Genomic DNA, 14,970 nt, shown 5'->3' with positions numbered 1-14,970 from the left:
TTGCACCAGTTTACGGCTTCGATACCGAAAGCAGAAGACATGAGATTTCAATCGTATGATCATTCTGAAGTCTCAGCAGATTTGGAATAAGTAAGTGCGACAGAATATGATTATATTGATAGAATTGTATATATAACAAATACTGAATAAGCAAAATATAATTTCAAGTCAAAATCATGTACTTTACCAAGGGGCAACGTCAAGTTTACTCCACCCCCCAGCTATTACATATGGGAATATACACAGTAGGGATAACAGGCCAAATGTAAATTTCATCACAGGTAAATAAATATGTTTTTTTGAGAAGGTCAGAGTATAAAAAATAACAAATTAGCAAGTTAAATATACTTCTTTTTATGGTTTATGCTCATATCAAGTGCAAACAACTTATTTTATTGCCTGCAACAACAAAATAATTTTCCAAAAGTGAGCAATTTTTGTACAGTGTATATATTAATGAAAATCCAGTAATTAAATTTTTTTGGGTTAATTAATGAAACAGTCACTAGAGAATATAAACAGACTGTGTTTGAGATATAATTTACAAATGTACGTGGTATATAACAGGAAATTTTGGTGAAATGTGCCTTGACCAATTCAGAATTAGTCACCCTTGTCACCCCATTTTTGATATTTGGACATTTATCTTGGGGTGTAGGGTCAGAGACCATTCCCTATCAAAAAGTTGGAATTTGCCGACACCATCTGGTGTAGGCATGGGGTAGCCGCTTACTAGCTGGCCCAGCAAACTTAAACGACCTTTCATCGAGATATATCTGTATGAAATGGATAGGAATATGATTTATTTTCTAAAAAATCATGACCATAGCATTCGTCATGTCTTTAATCCATTGACAGATGAGACGTAAGTATGTTGTTGCTGAAATTTGACCTGGATCTGGCCATTTGCATTCTGAGTCACATGACTATACAAATCTCACTACCTATATGGCCAGTTAGAGCCTTTGTACCCACTGCATGGTTACTGAAATATTCTACCAGTTGACCTGAACTACTTGCATGTCCGACAAGATGGGTCAGTATCAACCATGATGGCCCCAGCTTTCATTGCCAAGAACAGAATCTCATTAATGAGGAATCAGGCATTTTTTTTGTGGCCATATTACTCTTTATTCTGCAGACTTCATCTCAAGGTCATCTGTAGGACCCAGTGCAGCTCTAAAGTGCTACTTGAAATGGACGAAGTCATTACGCTAGGGGGAGATCCTGCCTATTCTTATCCCTCAAAACGGGAGATGACAACATATCTGCACAGGCACTTTTGCCCTGGATAAAATGTGGTAGTCACTCTGCATATTGGGAAATAACCCAAGATCAGTGAATTTATTAAGCATTTCAGCTCACAAAGTTAGGGCAGTCATAACAAGCATTCCATTTGTGCACAACTGTTTCCTAAATGAAATTACCAATGCTGTGAGATGGGGATCAGATTTCACTGTCTCCCCAAAAGAATCTGTCTCAGAGATCTTTCATCCCAAAAGGCTCAGCTCACCCTGGTAGGACCAATAGCAGTGGTGCAACAAGTTACCTTCCTGGGTCGTTCAACAGCTTCATAAGGATGCAGCTTCATGACTTCTGCTGGATTTGTGGGAGGAACAAATTTCCCCTTTTGAAACTACACCCCAACATATGAAGTCTATTCTCAAGTCAGGTTATCTAGAAGCTAACTCATATACCTTAGGTGACTGGAGATGGCCTCTCAAATGCAAGGGGATGTAACTCCTTCCACTTGCCTATTCTCCTAAGGTGTTATGATCATGTAACATAATTGAAGAACAAAACAATTTTTTCTAGTAAAATATGTTTCTTCAACAATAATACCCAATCATAATATTCATAACCCTCCCAGCTTCTATACAGGTATATCCATATAGAGATCATGTCTTCTGATCCAGTAGTAACTGAAGTATTCACAAGATTTGGTGTCAATCCCTGTATAACCTATAGCGTTTTAACTGAAATGTTTTAGCTTGGAGGGCAGGATTAGTGAGGTAGTAGTAGTAGTTCTGCTAAGGTATTATGATCAGGTAAGTATAATTGAAGGAAAAAAAAACATTTTAGTAGACAAAATTGGTTTCTTGTTCCAGGCTCTGGGAAGAAACTGCAGAATTACATAATGACTGACCACATTGTTTGAGCATTCAATAACAGCATGGTTGGAGCTCTGAACTTTTGCACCAGGCAGTGGATCCACTTGAGTTTATGTGTGTAATAAAGAATGATTTCATGAAAGAATATGGCATAATACAGATAAATATCAAACATTTCAAATGTCACATTATCCTCAGTGCCTTTATGACATTTTTTCTCAAAGGGCATTTGATGACAAAACTACTAGTAGTTGCCATTTGCTCTACAAACACCATCTTTCAACAAGGCTTGTTTTTCTATTGTTTGTACCTTTTCCAAGAATGAGAGGTGAGCTGCTTACATGAGCTTGGGGCATATGAATCAAAGTAGTCTCCCATTTGTGACTGTTGCAACCACTCTAGGCAATGGATTGCAGAAGTAGGAAGAGTCCTGATCCAGTACATTTTATGGTGGGTGGCTAACCTCATCAGTGCACAGGAGACCCATGTTGTCTGAGTTATATTTTTGTATGGAATTTTGAAAGTGAAACCCAGCCTTTTTCTTGCATACTTTGGCTTCATTGGTTGAAAATGTAGTGTAAACATAGTCTGTCTGAAGTGCAATCAAGATAGACACCATTTGATGCCAAAACACATTTATACTGTCAAGAATCAGATGAGAGACTGATATTTATCCCTCCAAGAACTCTTGCTGCACCAGTTCAACCAAAAGAATGAGATCAGAAACCAGTTATGTTATCAACCTTACATTGCTGCATAGAGTAGCTTCCGCAAGATGTTTGTAAAGCTGCCTCCAGATAAGTTTTGTTGTAGTAATGGCCAGATGAACCATACCCAAAGTTAGCCGCATATATTTGTCCTGGTCAGAAATATCACTGCCATAAACTTGGGCCAAAACCTTTGGAATGTTTTGAGTAGTGCTGCAGTGAGTTATGAATTAACCCAAAATAGTGTTGGTAGTGTTTTGCTTTTGCACCAGCATTACACCAGGAGCAAGATCATGGTGACTTGGAAACAGGATAAGGTCAGTAGGTTTTACCTTGACCAAGTACTCTTTTGGGGCAGATTGGGCAACCAAAGGTGTGCTGTAGTTTGTGGTATATATAGAAATGTAACTTTGTATATTGTTGTTTTATTGGGTTAAAACATAAAGATGAGACATCATGCTCTAACTACCAATAACTTACATACAAGTGACAGCAGTGAGGTCTTAACACAGAATGCTATCAAAGACACACACATGGAGGTAATGTTGGTGGAACTATGGCTCATGAACAGAGGGTCCTGATTAGTCAGTTGTATACATATATAATGTCACATATATTAACCCTTTACCTCATGCAAGCGCCTTTGGACACCTCTACTCCATTCGCATGGAAGCGCCTTTTGACGTTTCTACTCCATTCGCATGGAAGCGCCTTTTGATGTCTGCTGTAAACATCAGCCATTTTTAGTGGGTTTTTGTAGTGCCACCTTCAGGGAAAACCCCCTATTAGATACCTCATTCATTGCCGTGAATTACCATTATGCCAGATCACGTAGTCGCTGTTTATGCTCTGGTAGAAACCTGCTATTTAAAGTAACTGGGTTGTATTCTTCACTCCCCAAAATGGAGGTCGTGGATTTCGTTCAGTACTTTTCATGATTAGAATCACAGCTATGAAAGCTTCAATAACTTAGGTAAAGGCTCTGATATTGATGTAGGTAGGAATTAGATTTTATAAATTATCAAATTCAGATGACATAGTGATGTAGATGCAGACAAAGAACTTGTAAATTTTGAGTATGAGAATGGCAGCTACTGTTGGTCATGCGGCTTCAAAGACTTGACGGTGAACAAGTTCTCTCAAGATTTTATAACACATAAAAAATTCTTCTATGAAAAATAATTACACAGCTATAATGATCAGACTTTACTCTTAAATTTTTCCATACATAATAGATGTGTACCAAAAATGTAAAATGGTTAAAATTGCTGTTAAACGTAACATACACTACACTGCTTAACAGTAAACAGGCTATCCAATGTGTATGGAGTCAAATAGGTAACAGGTGTTCTATTTATAGAGCACTGCACTGGGTAACTTAGCTACATGTGTATCGGAGGGCTACATGTGTATTGGGGGATTCCATATTTACTCAGCACTCCGCCATGATTGTGCTGTTAAACCTCATACATATATTCATACTCTGCTTTGTGGCATCTCCTGTTTCAAAGTTAGGGTTTAGTCTTCAAGGTCAAGGTCATTAATCAATTTCTTCCACTTCTATAAACGTTTTTACTTGAATGCCTATTGAGATAAAGACATTAAACTGTTACTTTCAGTGTCTGCTTGGTAACCTCTATCTCTCAGTGTTACGTATATTTGATTTAATTTATATTTGATTTGATTTAATTGTTTGTTTGTTTGTTTTGTTTTTTTAAATTATTTTATTCCATTTCATATTATAGTATAGACTAATTTTTTTAAACCTAATATTAGAACTTTGTATCTTAATGCTGACCTAGTTCCTAACCTTGATTCAGAATTAGTAAGAGTTAAAGTAAAGAACTTCTTTTCTCTTTTTTTCATTCGTAGTTTAGTGAAATCGAGGTTGTACTGGGTGTACATGACTTCAGACATGTGAATAGCCTTTATTTTAAATTCTGGATTTACCAGAATTGTGTAGTAGTCAGATTTAATAGTGATGTTTTGAGAGATAATCTCAGTTGGACTTTTAAACACTTCAATGTGCAGGTGATATTTTTTTCTGATTTGACCAGTTGGAGTTAAATTTTAATTTTTCTTCAAATTATTTGGATTCCAAGAGGTTAATTCTTTTCCCTGGGAATATTTAAGTGCTCATACAGAATTCTTGGACAAAGTCATTTATTGAAATTTTATTCAGAATTCAAAACTGGAATATTATTTTCTCTGGTTCAACAAAGAACTGTAGACACGTCAGTACTATACTGGCAACAGTATACATCATCCCCTTCCATTTTGGATTTCAAATTCATTTGCACATTTTATTACTAGGACTTCTAATTTTTAATTCTTGTATTATTTTTGGATTTGATTCTTAAAACTGTAAGTTTTTTTCCCTATTTTTACCTTGTTTTTCTAGGGAAATAAATTATTTGTTAAATTTTACAAAGCTTGTTGTCCTCACTTTTTCCTTGTTACTATTTATGAGAGCCTAAACACGTAACACTCTGTCACAAGGGTTACTGTAAGAATTCATCGTTGTATTCTTTTGATGACCTCATTTGGTAGAGGAAAAAAGTGTTCTGTTTGCATTTTTTTAATGATTATTTATTTTCTAATAAATAAGACAAAATACAAATAATTTGTTCTTCTATTTTAAGTGTCCGTAGAGGAGGGAATTGAGGAAATTTTTGATCCTGTGGAGGCTGTGCTAGGAGAGGTTGTGAAAGAGCCTGGTGAATGTATAAATGGTAAGTTACTATTTGAGCACAGTACCTTAGGTTTGCATATCACAGGTGTGAACTTATTTGACCAAAATACCTTAGGGAAATGCAAGATCAGATGTGCATAGTACAGGTTGTGTGAACACTTTTGACCAAAATACCTTAGGAAAGTGCAAGATCAGGTGTGCATAGTACAGGTTGTGTGAACACTTTTGACCAAAATACCTTAGGAAAGTGCAAGATCAGGTGTGCATAGTACAGGTTGTGTGAACACTTTTGACCAAAATACCTTAGGAAAGTGCAAGATCAGGTGTGCATAGTACAGGTTGTGTGAACACTTTTGACCAAAATACATTAGGAAAGTGCAAGATCAGGTGTGCATAGTACAGGTTGTGTGAACACTTTTGACCGCAGTGCCTTAAGGATGTGGAATATCAAGTACAGCATTTATGTTCAGGTGTGCATAGATGAGATGGCATGAATACAAGATTTTACATCTTGGACTTGAAGGACACATGGTACTAATGATATGGAAAAATGGGAACCAGCCTGGAAATGTGGGAACATGAAATAGAGTATATATGGGTTAGGCTGACCAGGATTGGTTAATAATGTAAGTTATGTTGTTACTCCATCAAGTTGTTTCCCCGTAATTCTCGCAGAGGTGGAATTGCTGTCATCACTAGGGCTGTCAACGGGTACTCGGGTACCCGGGTACCCGACCGTATTGAAAAACCCGGGTATTGAAACGTAAACGCGGGTACCCGTAAAAAAAATTCGCCACACTCGCCAACCACTTCAAACAGGTGTGACAGCTATGGCTTTAATTAGAAACCAGATCCCTGCTTAATATAAATAAACAATACATCAGAGAGTCTGTTTGGATTAATAAAATTCATTGGCATTGTGCAACAGGACAAACCGTTATCCCCGAGGCATTATATACCAAGGTTAAAACATAGCATTGTTCTACAGGTAATAAACCTCTTTGTAGACGATAACTATTGATTGTGGGTGCTAAATGATCGGTACATTGCGTGCTCTTTTAATGAAATCCAGATGGATACCTTTGATTTCCGAACACACATGTCGAAGAAATCCCACAATTTATATTATGAACAATTATCACCTAGACACCTTGAAATCTTCGTAATGCCTCAAAGTAATCTTTGAGCAGCTCGTTGTTTTTCTAGTCGACTAGCTCTGCTAATTTTGAAAGTTAGCCATCATACATATACCGATATTTCTACTTTCGATACTACTGCGTTTTTGTCATAACTATCTTAAGAATTATAATTCCAAAATAATATCACTTCTGCGACTGCGTGGTCACGTGGTATAACTGGGGCATAATAGCCCTATTTGTTATTGCCATTTTAGAAGAGCTTCATGTGTCGAACAAAACAGTTATTATAGCGACTCTTAGTAATATTATTTTTGTATTTAAATAAATTTTTAAGAAAGAGTAATGGGCAAAGGTTCTAAAGTGTGGGCGCATGCTGAACGACTAAATGATAATAATGCTCGTTGCAAGTTGTGTGAACTGGTGCTTTCTGCAAAAGGTGGAAACACAAGTACTTTGCGGAAACATCTCGTTGGAACACATCGCATCGACGTTGATAAGAATGAGAGCGCAAATAGTACTCCGAGCATTGCTTCATTCTTGGTCAGAAAACATTACATTATCTAGTTTGAATTATTATTATTGTGTAGTGAATACAGTTTGTGGTCTTCTCTCTCTCACTCACTCACACACACACACACACAGACGGTTTTAACGCATTACTCTTGACATGTGGTAAAGCTGCTTTACACGCATGCGTGGGTAATTCAAATCTGCGGTCAAAAGCCGATGAATAAACGTGGTCTGTTCTAACAAGGACTTATACTTTAAAAAAAGGTGAGTGTTCTAAAGGATTTAACGCGGCTGATCACAGTGATCATTAAAAGTTGGATTATACCTACCATCTGTGTACAAAGGTCATTCTAAATAAATTTATTAATTAATAGCGTGCGGTCAAATCATTCGCAGCTACATCGGTGCGGACGCATCAGACCGAGTAGTGCATTACACGGTTAGCCTCTATTGCCATACAAAATATTAAAGAAATGGGGATAACAATTAGTTGGTCTACGGTTGTACATGTCATTCATGTGCTAACGGGTACCCGGGTACCCGTTAAATTTCGCAACGGGTACCCGGGTTGGTTTTTCGTGATTTTTGACAGCCCTAGTCATCACAAAGAACTCCATGATAAAACGTCTTAACCACACCACAACATTCAATTTCGACCACACATCGTCTGAACTAGTCCAAACCACACTCACACTGGAGCAAAGGTCAGTCCATTTTTTCTGCCTGTACCGCCCTCCTCCTAGTAGAAAAAACAAGCTGGCTGACTCTCTCTTTTTGGAGTAGTTTCCAAATCTCCTGGACTATGGAAATTCGATAGGTGGCAACCTGATTATTCTTGGAGATTTCAACTTTCACTTTGACTGTCCCGGAAACCCAAATACATCAAAACTCATAGATTCCATTAATGTTTTCAACCTCAAACAATCAGCTAACCAACCCACCCATAAACATGGTCACATTTTAGACTGGATTCTTCATAGACCTGATGATAACATTCTGCGGTCCTCCCTGGTATCCCATGACCTTGCATCAGATCACCTCTGCATTATATGCCATCTTGATGTATCAGTCCCTCACCCTCCACCTTTATCTGCTACTAAGAGAAATCTCTGTATGATAAATAGAACCAAACTAATGCACAACATCCAAGCTAACCTAACAACTTGCTTACCTCCTACCGCAGAACAACTTGATAACTGCCAGTGTTCACTGCTTGACAAACATGCCCCATCTACCAAGTGCAGAGTATCAATTCAAAGGTGTTCTCCATGGTATAACAGTGTTAGGGACCAGCTTTGCACTGCTAAGAGACCGTCTTAAAGCTGAGAGGCTTTGGCTTTCCACCAGACTCACTATTCTTAAGCAAATCTATGAAGCCGCTAAGAAGAATGTCACAAATATAGTCCATGCAGCGAAATCAGCCCACTATACTGCTAAGATCATTGAAAGGTCCAGCTGCAAAGAGCTCTTTGAGATTACTAACAAGCTGATGTCAAGGAACAAATCTACACCACTTCCAACTACCTTCTCTCCAGTTGACCTTCCGGACATGTTTGCAAATTTCTTCCGTGACACAGTACAAACCATTAGAGATAAGCTTGACACCACAATTACAATTGACTCGTCATCACCATACATTTGGGATACAGAATTTGAACAGCAACCATTAGCAGCATTTGAACCTGTCTTTATGGATTTTGTACGTACAATCCTGATGAAGAGTGCACCAAAGTCATGTGAACTTGATCCAATTCCAACATCACTGCTGCTTGAGTGCTTAGATCCAGTATTGCTTTCACTAACTGATGTTATTATTACCTCTCTCTCATCCGGGGAATTCCCATCATTTTTCAAAACTGCCATTGTAAAGCGTCTGCTGAAGAAACCAACACTAGACCATAACAATTTAAAGAACTACCGCCCAGTTTCTAATCTCCCATTCATATTAAAAATCTTAGAAAAGGTTGTTCTATCCCAGCTTGTATCTCATCTAAATTCAAACAGTCTTTTTAGCAATGTACAATCTGCATATCGCCCTCGCCACAGTACTGAAACTACTCTTCTAAAAGTAGTTAATGACATTCTCTCTGTGTTGGATAGCAGAAAGATTACAGTTCTCACCCTCCTTGATTTGTCTGCAGCATTTGACACAATAGACCATGATCTATTACTTCACCATCTCCAGCATGTATTTGGCATTCATGATACAGCCTTACTGTGGTTCAAGTCCTACTTGGTCAACAGGACACAAATTGTATCTGCAAATGGAATACACTCCAGCCCAGTTGATCTATTTGTGGTGTTCCACAGGGGTCTGTTCTTGGACCTGTTCTCTTCATTTTGTACACTCAGTCGCTCTCAAGTGTCATAGATCATCATCCAGTGTCTCACCAATTGTACGCTGATGACACCCAAATATACAAATCTAGCCACCCAACTGAAGTTGATGCTACCATCCAAGGTGTAGAGAGGTGCATTTCTGATGTGAAAACATGGATGACATGTAACAAGCTGCAGATGAATGATGATAAAACTGAGGCCATTCTGATCACAACACAAAGACTTTCTCATTTACATCCTTTACCTCAAACACTAAATATCAGCAACACCAACATTAAATTCACACAATCAGTACGAAACCTAGGTGTTACTCTGGACAGTACTCTCACATTGCACCAACATGTCATGAAGATATGCAGGGCTGCATATCTTGAGCTGAGACGCATCAGCTCCATTCGCAAATATCTTTCAGTTGATGACACTAAAACACTTGTGTGTTCATTAGTACTTTCAAGACTGGACTAATGTAATTCAATTCTGTCTGGGTCATCTCAATATCTGCTCCAGAAACTTCAGAAAGTTCAAAACACAGCTGCTCGGATCATACTTAGAGTACCACGATCAGAGCACACCTCCCCGCTGCTCTTTACCCGACACTGGCTATCCATTCGATCCAGAATCAAACACAAAATTTGTTCTCTGTGCTACGTTTGACTGTCGGACTCCAGTCCAACATACCTATCCGACCTCACTCATGTGTACACACCAGCAAGATACTTACACTCCTCTTCTGACAATCATATACTCATTATTCCCACTATGAAAACAAAGTCATATGGACAGCGTTCTTTTGCATACCAGGGCCCAGCAACGTGGAATGAATTGCCCACTGAACCTAGACAAAAGACACAGTGATCACATTCAAGAGGGCTCTCAGAACTCACTTATTTCGACTGCAAGAACAAACTTAAAGACCTAATAATATTTCCTACCTTAAATATTCTCAGCATGTTTTTTAATGTTTCCTAATTTCATGGTGTTTGTTTTTGTACTCATATCATTATATATGTTTTTTATGTTATAGTTGTTGTCTAATGTTGTAAAGCACTTAGAGCTTCTAAAGATTAGGCGCTATACAAAGTCCTCATTATTATTATTATTATTTTACCCAGGAACTTTTCCTATCACTTTAAATAATTTTTATTCTTCTGAAATTGGAAATATATTTGTACAGACAGTTCAGCATGTACTAATTACAATCAAGGATCAAGCAACAAAAATAAAGCTATCTCATTCCATGAAAAAGAGTATCATGACTACCTTTTATCCCAAAGCATTAACATATGTTTTAAAGTATTGCATAGTTAACATCCTTCTCTCATCTCTTTTATAAGTCAGTGAAGGTTTTAGATCCCAATGCAATAAAAGCCCTCCATCCCTGCCTCTTCTGGGTCAATGAAATTGTTTTATTAGTAATATGTATGTTATGTTGTAATTCCATCAACACTATTTTGAGGAAAAGCAATGATATTTTAGATTATTTTTGGGAAGATGAGCATATAACATTGAAGGATTTGAGTCCAAAATGCAGCCTGGGGGATTAAAGGAGGCAAGGACAAAATAAAAGTGATGGAATTTGCAATGACTTCCATCCCTGGTTTTGAAATTTTCTTTTGTCAGGAGTGGCTAAAGTCATAGAGAAGGAACTGGATGGCAGTGTGACAAAAGAAATCCAGGAAGGCAATACCAACAATTCCAACAATACTACAGGGGAACCAGTGGACATCCTTGGCAATGGTCTTTTGGTTAAGAAGGTATGTGAAAATATATCTTCAAAATTTGTATACCATTCCTCCTTTTGTTTTATATGCCAACATAGGGCAGAGCAAATCATTTTATGACATTTGTCTACAAGTCCAACTGTCTGTTCGCTTTTTCATTTTCTGCACAGTAGCTGGAGTTCTCCACCATCTGCCATTAACAAACATAGTTTGCATTTAGGGCAAGAAAGATGTCAGTTTCAAGGTCAATAGGTTAACAGTCAAACTCGTATCGACTGAAAAAATGAAAATATTTTCTTCACAAGAACTTGACCTGTATAGAAGAGACCTTGACTAAACTTTATAAATAATTTGTATTTGAGATAAGCTGATGATCTGTTAATTTTGGAGTCAAAAGGTCAAATTGACTTTAAGAAGAAAATTGATTTCCAGACTGAAGATTTTTGGGTTTTTTCTCACTTTCTTTGACTAGATTCATTTATGGCTTATATACCTAGACTTGAATTTGTAAATGGCTTGCATGTGAGAAAAGGAAGACACCTATTAAATGTAGGATAAACAAAGGTCAAGGTCAGAGGGAATCTCTAAGAAGAAAATGGTTTCCACAATATAACTTAGTGGTCTTGTGCCACAAAACATGCCCAAACTTTTTGCATGCCTTGCATTGGAGTCAAGAAGGCACCTGTCGGTTTTGGGATCAGTAGCTGAAATGTCATATATAAAAAATGGCTTTCAACAAAATATTTTCATGTCACATGATTAAAATACTAATTAAATAATTTTAAAAATGTATTTTAAATTTTGAAACTTTTCTTTATGTTGCTTCACCACAGCAATAACATATTGACCTAAACCTCTAAAATAGGTTACAGTCAAAGCAACGTATCAGTATACGTACAAGAAATCAACTTGTCAGACCTTAATTGTGTGAATTATTAGATATATTGATTAATTTTATTATTAATGGACCTGATAGGTGCACTGAGTCATTCGCTTCCAATTGGGCTCCAAAAGTTATAATTATCACTTGTTCTTCAAGGATAATATGTGAGTTAATGTTTTTCATACTTCTGTAGACAGCAATTTAGTTGCTGGAATTAATTAATAAATTGACTTGCAGAGCATAAAACTTGTATCTTTACACCTTCCTCTTTGAGGGAAAATTTATACAAAAGTCAACATTTTGCTATGTACATGTATATTGATGCATTGTATTGACACAGAACTGGCATGAGATTGAGGCACGGTTAAACAAACATGCTTTGGGGACATGTTTTGGCAAAATGACAGCCTTGAGGGTGACTGTTGTGCCTAAATTGCCCTGAACATATACCCTAGCTTGCATTTTAGATAAGGAAGACATATGTTGATCTGGTGGAGAGCATAATTTAGTATTGCTAAGCAATGTCACTTAGTAATTCTAACATAGGACGTAGTTAAATGCATACTATGTCTTGAAGTACTCAAGTATTTGACTAATGAAAGAGGGTTTGACATAGAAGACTTAGATGTATGATACTGTTTACCAAAGAGTAAACATATAACATGCTGTTTATCGTACTCTTGTTTGAAAGTAGCTGTTTTGGTTCATATTTTTATTGATTTAACTGGTCATAGAACAGAAGGGCTAATTAGATGGCCTGTTGTCCATTGTCTGACATCTGTCCATTACCACCAGCTTTTTATTGCTACTCCTCCAAAACTACATGGAGGGTTGCCATGGAACTTTACACACACATTTCTCCCAAGATCTAGTTGGTTCTAAATGAACGCCACAGTGACCATTTTGATAATCTTGTTATTGATACTCCTGTTGAAAAAATGGTCATATAATCATGGGGGTTTTACTTAAAGACTTCACACTGAGTCTAAATGTTAATGGTGCCAATATAAAATTCAAATATGGCCATCGTGTCAGCCATCTTGAAAATCTTATTGTCACTTCTCCTGCTGGGCATAAAGTCAAATCAACACGAGGTTTACACCTGAAGACTTCTTTTGAGGTCTGGTTGGTTCTAAATGGAACAAATGGTTCCTCTTAGACATCCAGTATGGACACTACAGTGGCTGTGTTGAAATTTTGTTACTGCTGCTTCTCCTGAATTGATGGTCACCTTTCCATGGAGTTTTCAATTGAATTCTTATTTTCTCTTGAATGGAAAGTCATATTTGCATGGGATTTTCTTAAGATGTCTAGTTGGTAAATGATGAAAATGCTGCAGCCAGGATATCCAATATGGCCACCTCACTGACCATCTTGTAAATATTGTTATCACTCACCATCACTACTCCGCCTGAATGGATGGCAAAATACACATTGCGTTTTCACTAAAAGACTTCTTATGGTGTCTAGTTGGTCCTAAATGAAATTGGTGCAAACCTAATAGGCTAAATGAAAATGGTGCGAACCTAATTGGCTACATGTTTGGGTATTTAAATTCTTGGCTTGTAGCAACTAACAATTCCACAAAAATGAGTACCCTACAAATAGAAGTCAATATGCAGTAAGTTAAGTTAAATCTGCTACAGCCAGTGGCCTCAAATGTTGGTGGGACTACTGTATATGCATTTTGCAGTGAATTTATTTCTTTTCTTTGGGATAAATTGTCATGGTTTTGTTTTTTTAAAAAGTCACTTTTTGGGATCTTAAATTTGTGGATTGGGGAAAATGACCTCATGTTTACACAGAAGGATAATTGTTTGTTGACTTTTAACTTTATGGTTTGTAGCATTCATGAAATCCGTGAAAATTGGGACTGTAAAAAATAGTGAGTTTATGTTCTAGAGTAGTCATCTTCATCTTGGTTTCAGATTTCATTTTTGAACTCATTTCTTTCTTTTTTTTCCAAGGTGTTGGTACCAGGTCAGGGTGATGATACTAAACCAGTTCCTGGAGATATTGTTTCTGTGTGCACCAAAGGCCAGCTTGAAGATGGCACCCAGGTTGATGTTGAGGATTGCATTGTGTTCACCCTGGGAGATGGCGATGTCCACCAAGGTGAGACAGAACTCATGCTCAGACATTTCAATCATGATCTCAATTGAGAAGTTACATATCTCACTTTTTATATAACTACCATAAGGCAGAGCATATGATGCTATAATATCCATCTGTCCAGCCATCTCTTCCCTATTTCATTTTTGCACAATAGCTCGATTTCTACAGCATGTAATCAGGCTTTCTCAATAGTATGCATTTTGGAGCAAGCAAGAAGCCTGCCATGTTCATAATCAGCAGGTGAAAGGTTAAGGTCACAATGGTTGCTACATGGTAATATTAGTTCTGCATCACAGACTGAACCAAATTTTGTTAATGGTTTTTGTTTTGTGATATAGGAAGAAGCCAATTCATTTGGCATTCAAAATGGCAAAGATCAAGGTCACAGGCTGAAAGAAGAAAAATGATTTCTTCTTCACATACATTACCGAATCATAATACATTTGGAGAATTACTGCTACCTCATAAATTCACCCATAACAGGCTAAACTTTTTAGCTAAAAAGCTAAAAGTTATCTGCCCACCTAGGTGGCAGTTAGAGTGATCCCCCTTGATACCAGGGTTAGTGCTAAATCCCATGAAAACATCAGTTTCTACTTCTGTTCAGGCCGAGTAGCACACTTTCTGCAGACAGAGAGGCCTCATAAATTCCATACCAGCAGTTTAGAAGTTTTCTACCTTACAACAAGTTGGAGGAGTTTCATTTTTGAAAGGAAGTATACTCCATCTATAACTTTCCAACTTTTCTGTTC

At 37.3% G+C, this 14,970-nt stretch overlaps 1 protein-coding gene across 1 annotated transcript in view; it reads left to right on the top strand.

Moving 5' to 3' along the window:
- The first annotated feature begins 5 nt into the window (after nucleotides 1-5).
- LOC149801747 (peptidyl-prolyl cis-trans isomerase FKBP8-like) overlaps nucleotides 6-14,970 on the top strand; it is a 51,094-nt gene continuing 36,129 nt past the window's right edge. The window contains exons 1-4 of the mRNA XM_089956073.1: nucleotides 6-90; nucleotides 5,461-5,550; nucleotides 11,120-11,253; nucleotides 14,071-14,218. Coding sequence (XP_089812199.1) covers nucleotide 90; nucleotides 5,461-5,550; nucleotides 11,120-11,253; nucleotides 14,071-14,218 — 373 coding nt within the window. The 5' untranslated portion in view covers nucleotides 6-89. The remainder of the gene's footprint in view (nucleotides 91-5,460; nucleotides 5,551-11,119; nucleotides 11,254-14,070; nucleotides 14,219-14,970) is intronic.

Source organism: Sinohyriopsis cumingii, chromosome 4 (genome assembly GCF_028554795.1).
Source record: "Sinohyriopsis cumingii isolate HCF-2022 chromosome 4, ASM2855479v2, whole genome shotgun sequence".
Taxonomy (NCBI): domain Eukaryota; kingdom Metazoa; phylum Mollusca; class Bivalvia; order Unionida; family Unionidae; genus Sinohyriopsis; species Sinohyriopsis cumingii.
Note: the sequence above shows the minus strand (reverse complement) of the source record. Positions and strands in the feature narration are given on the sequence as shown.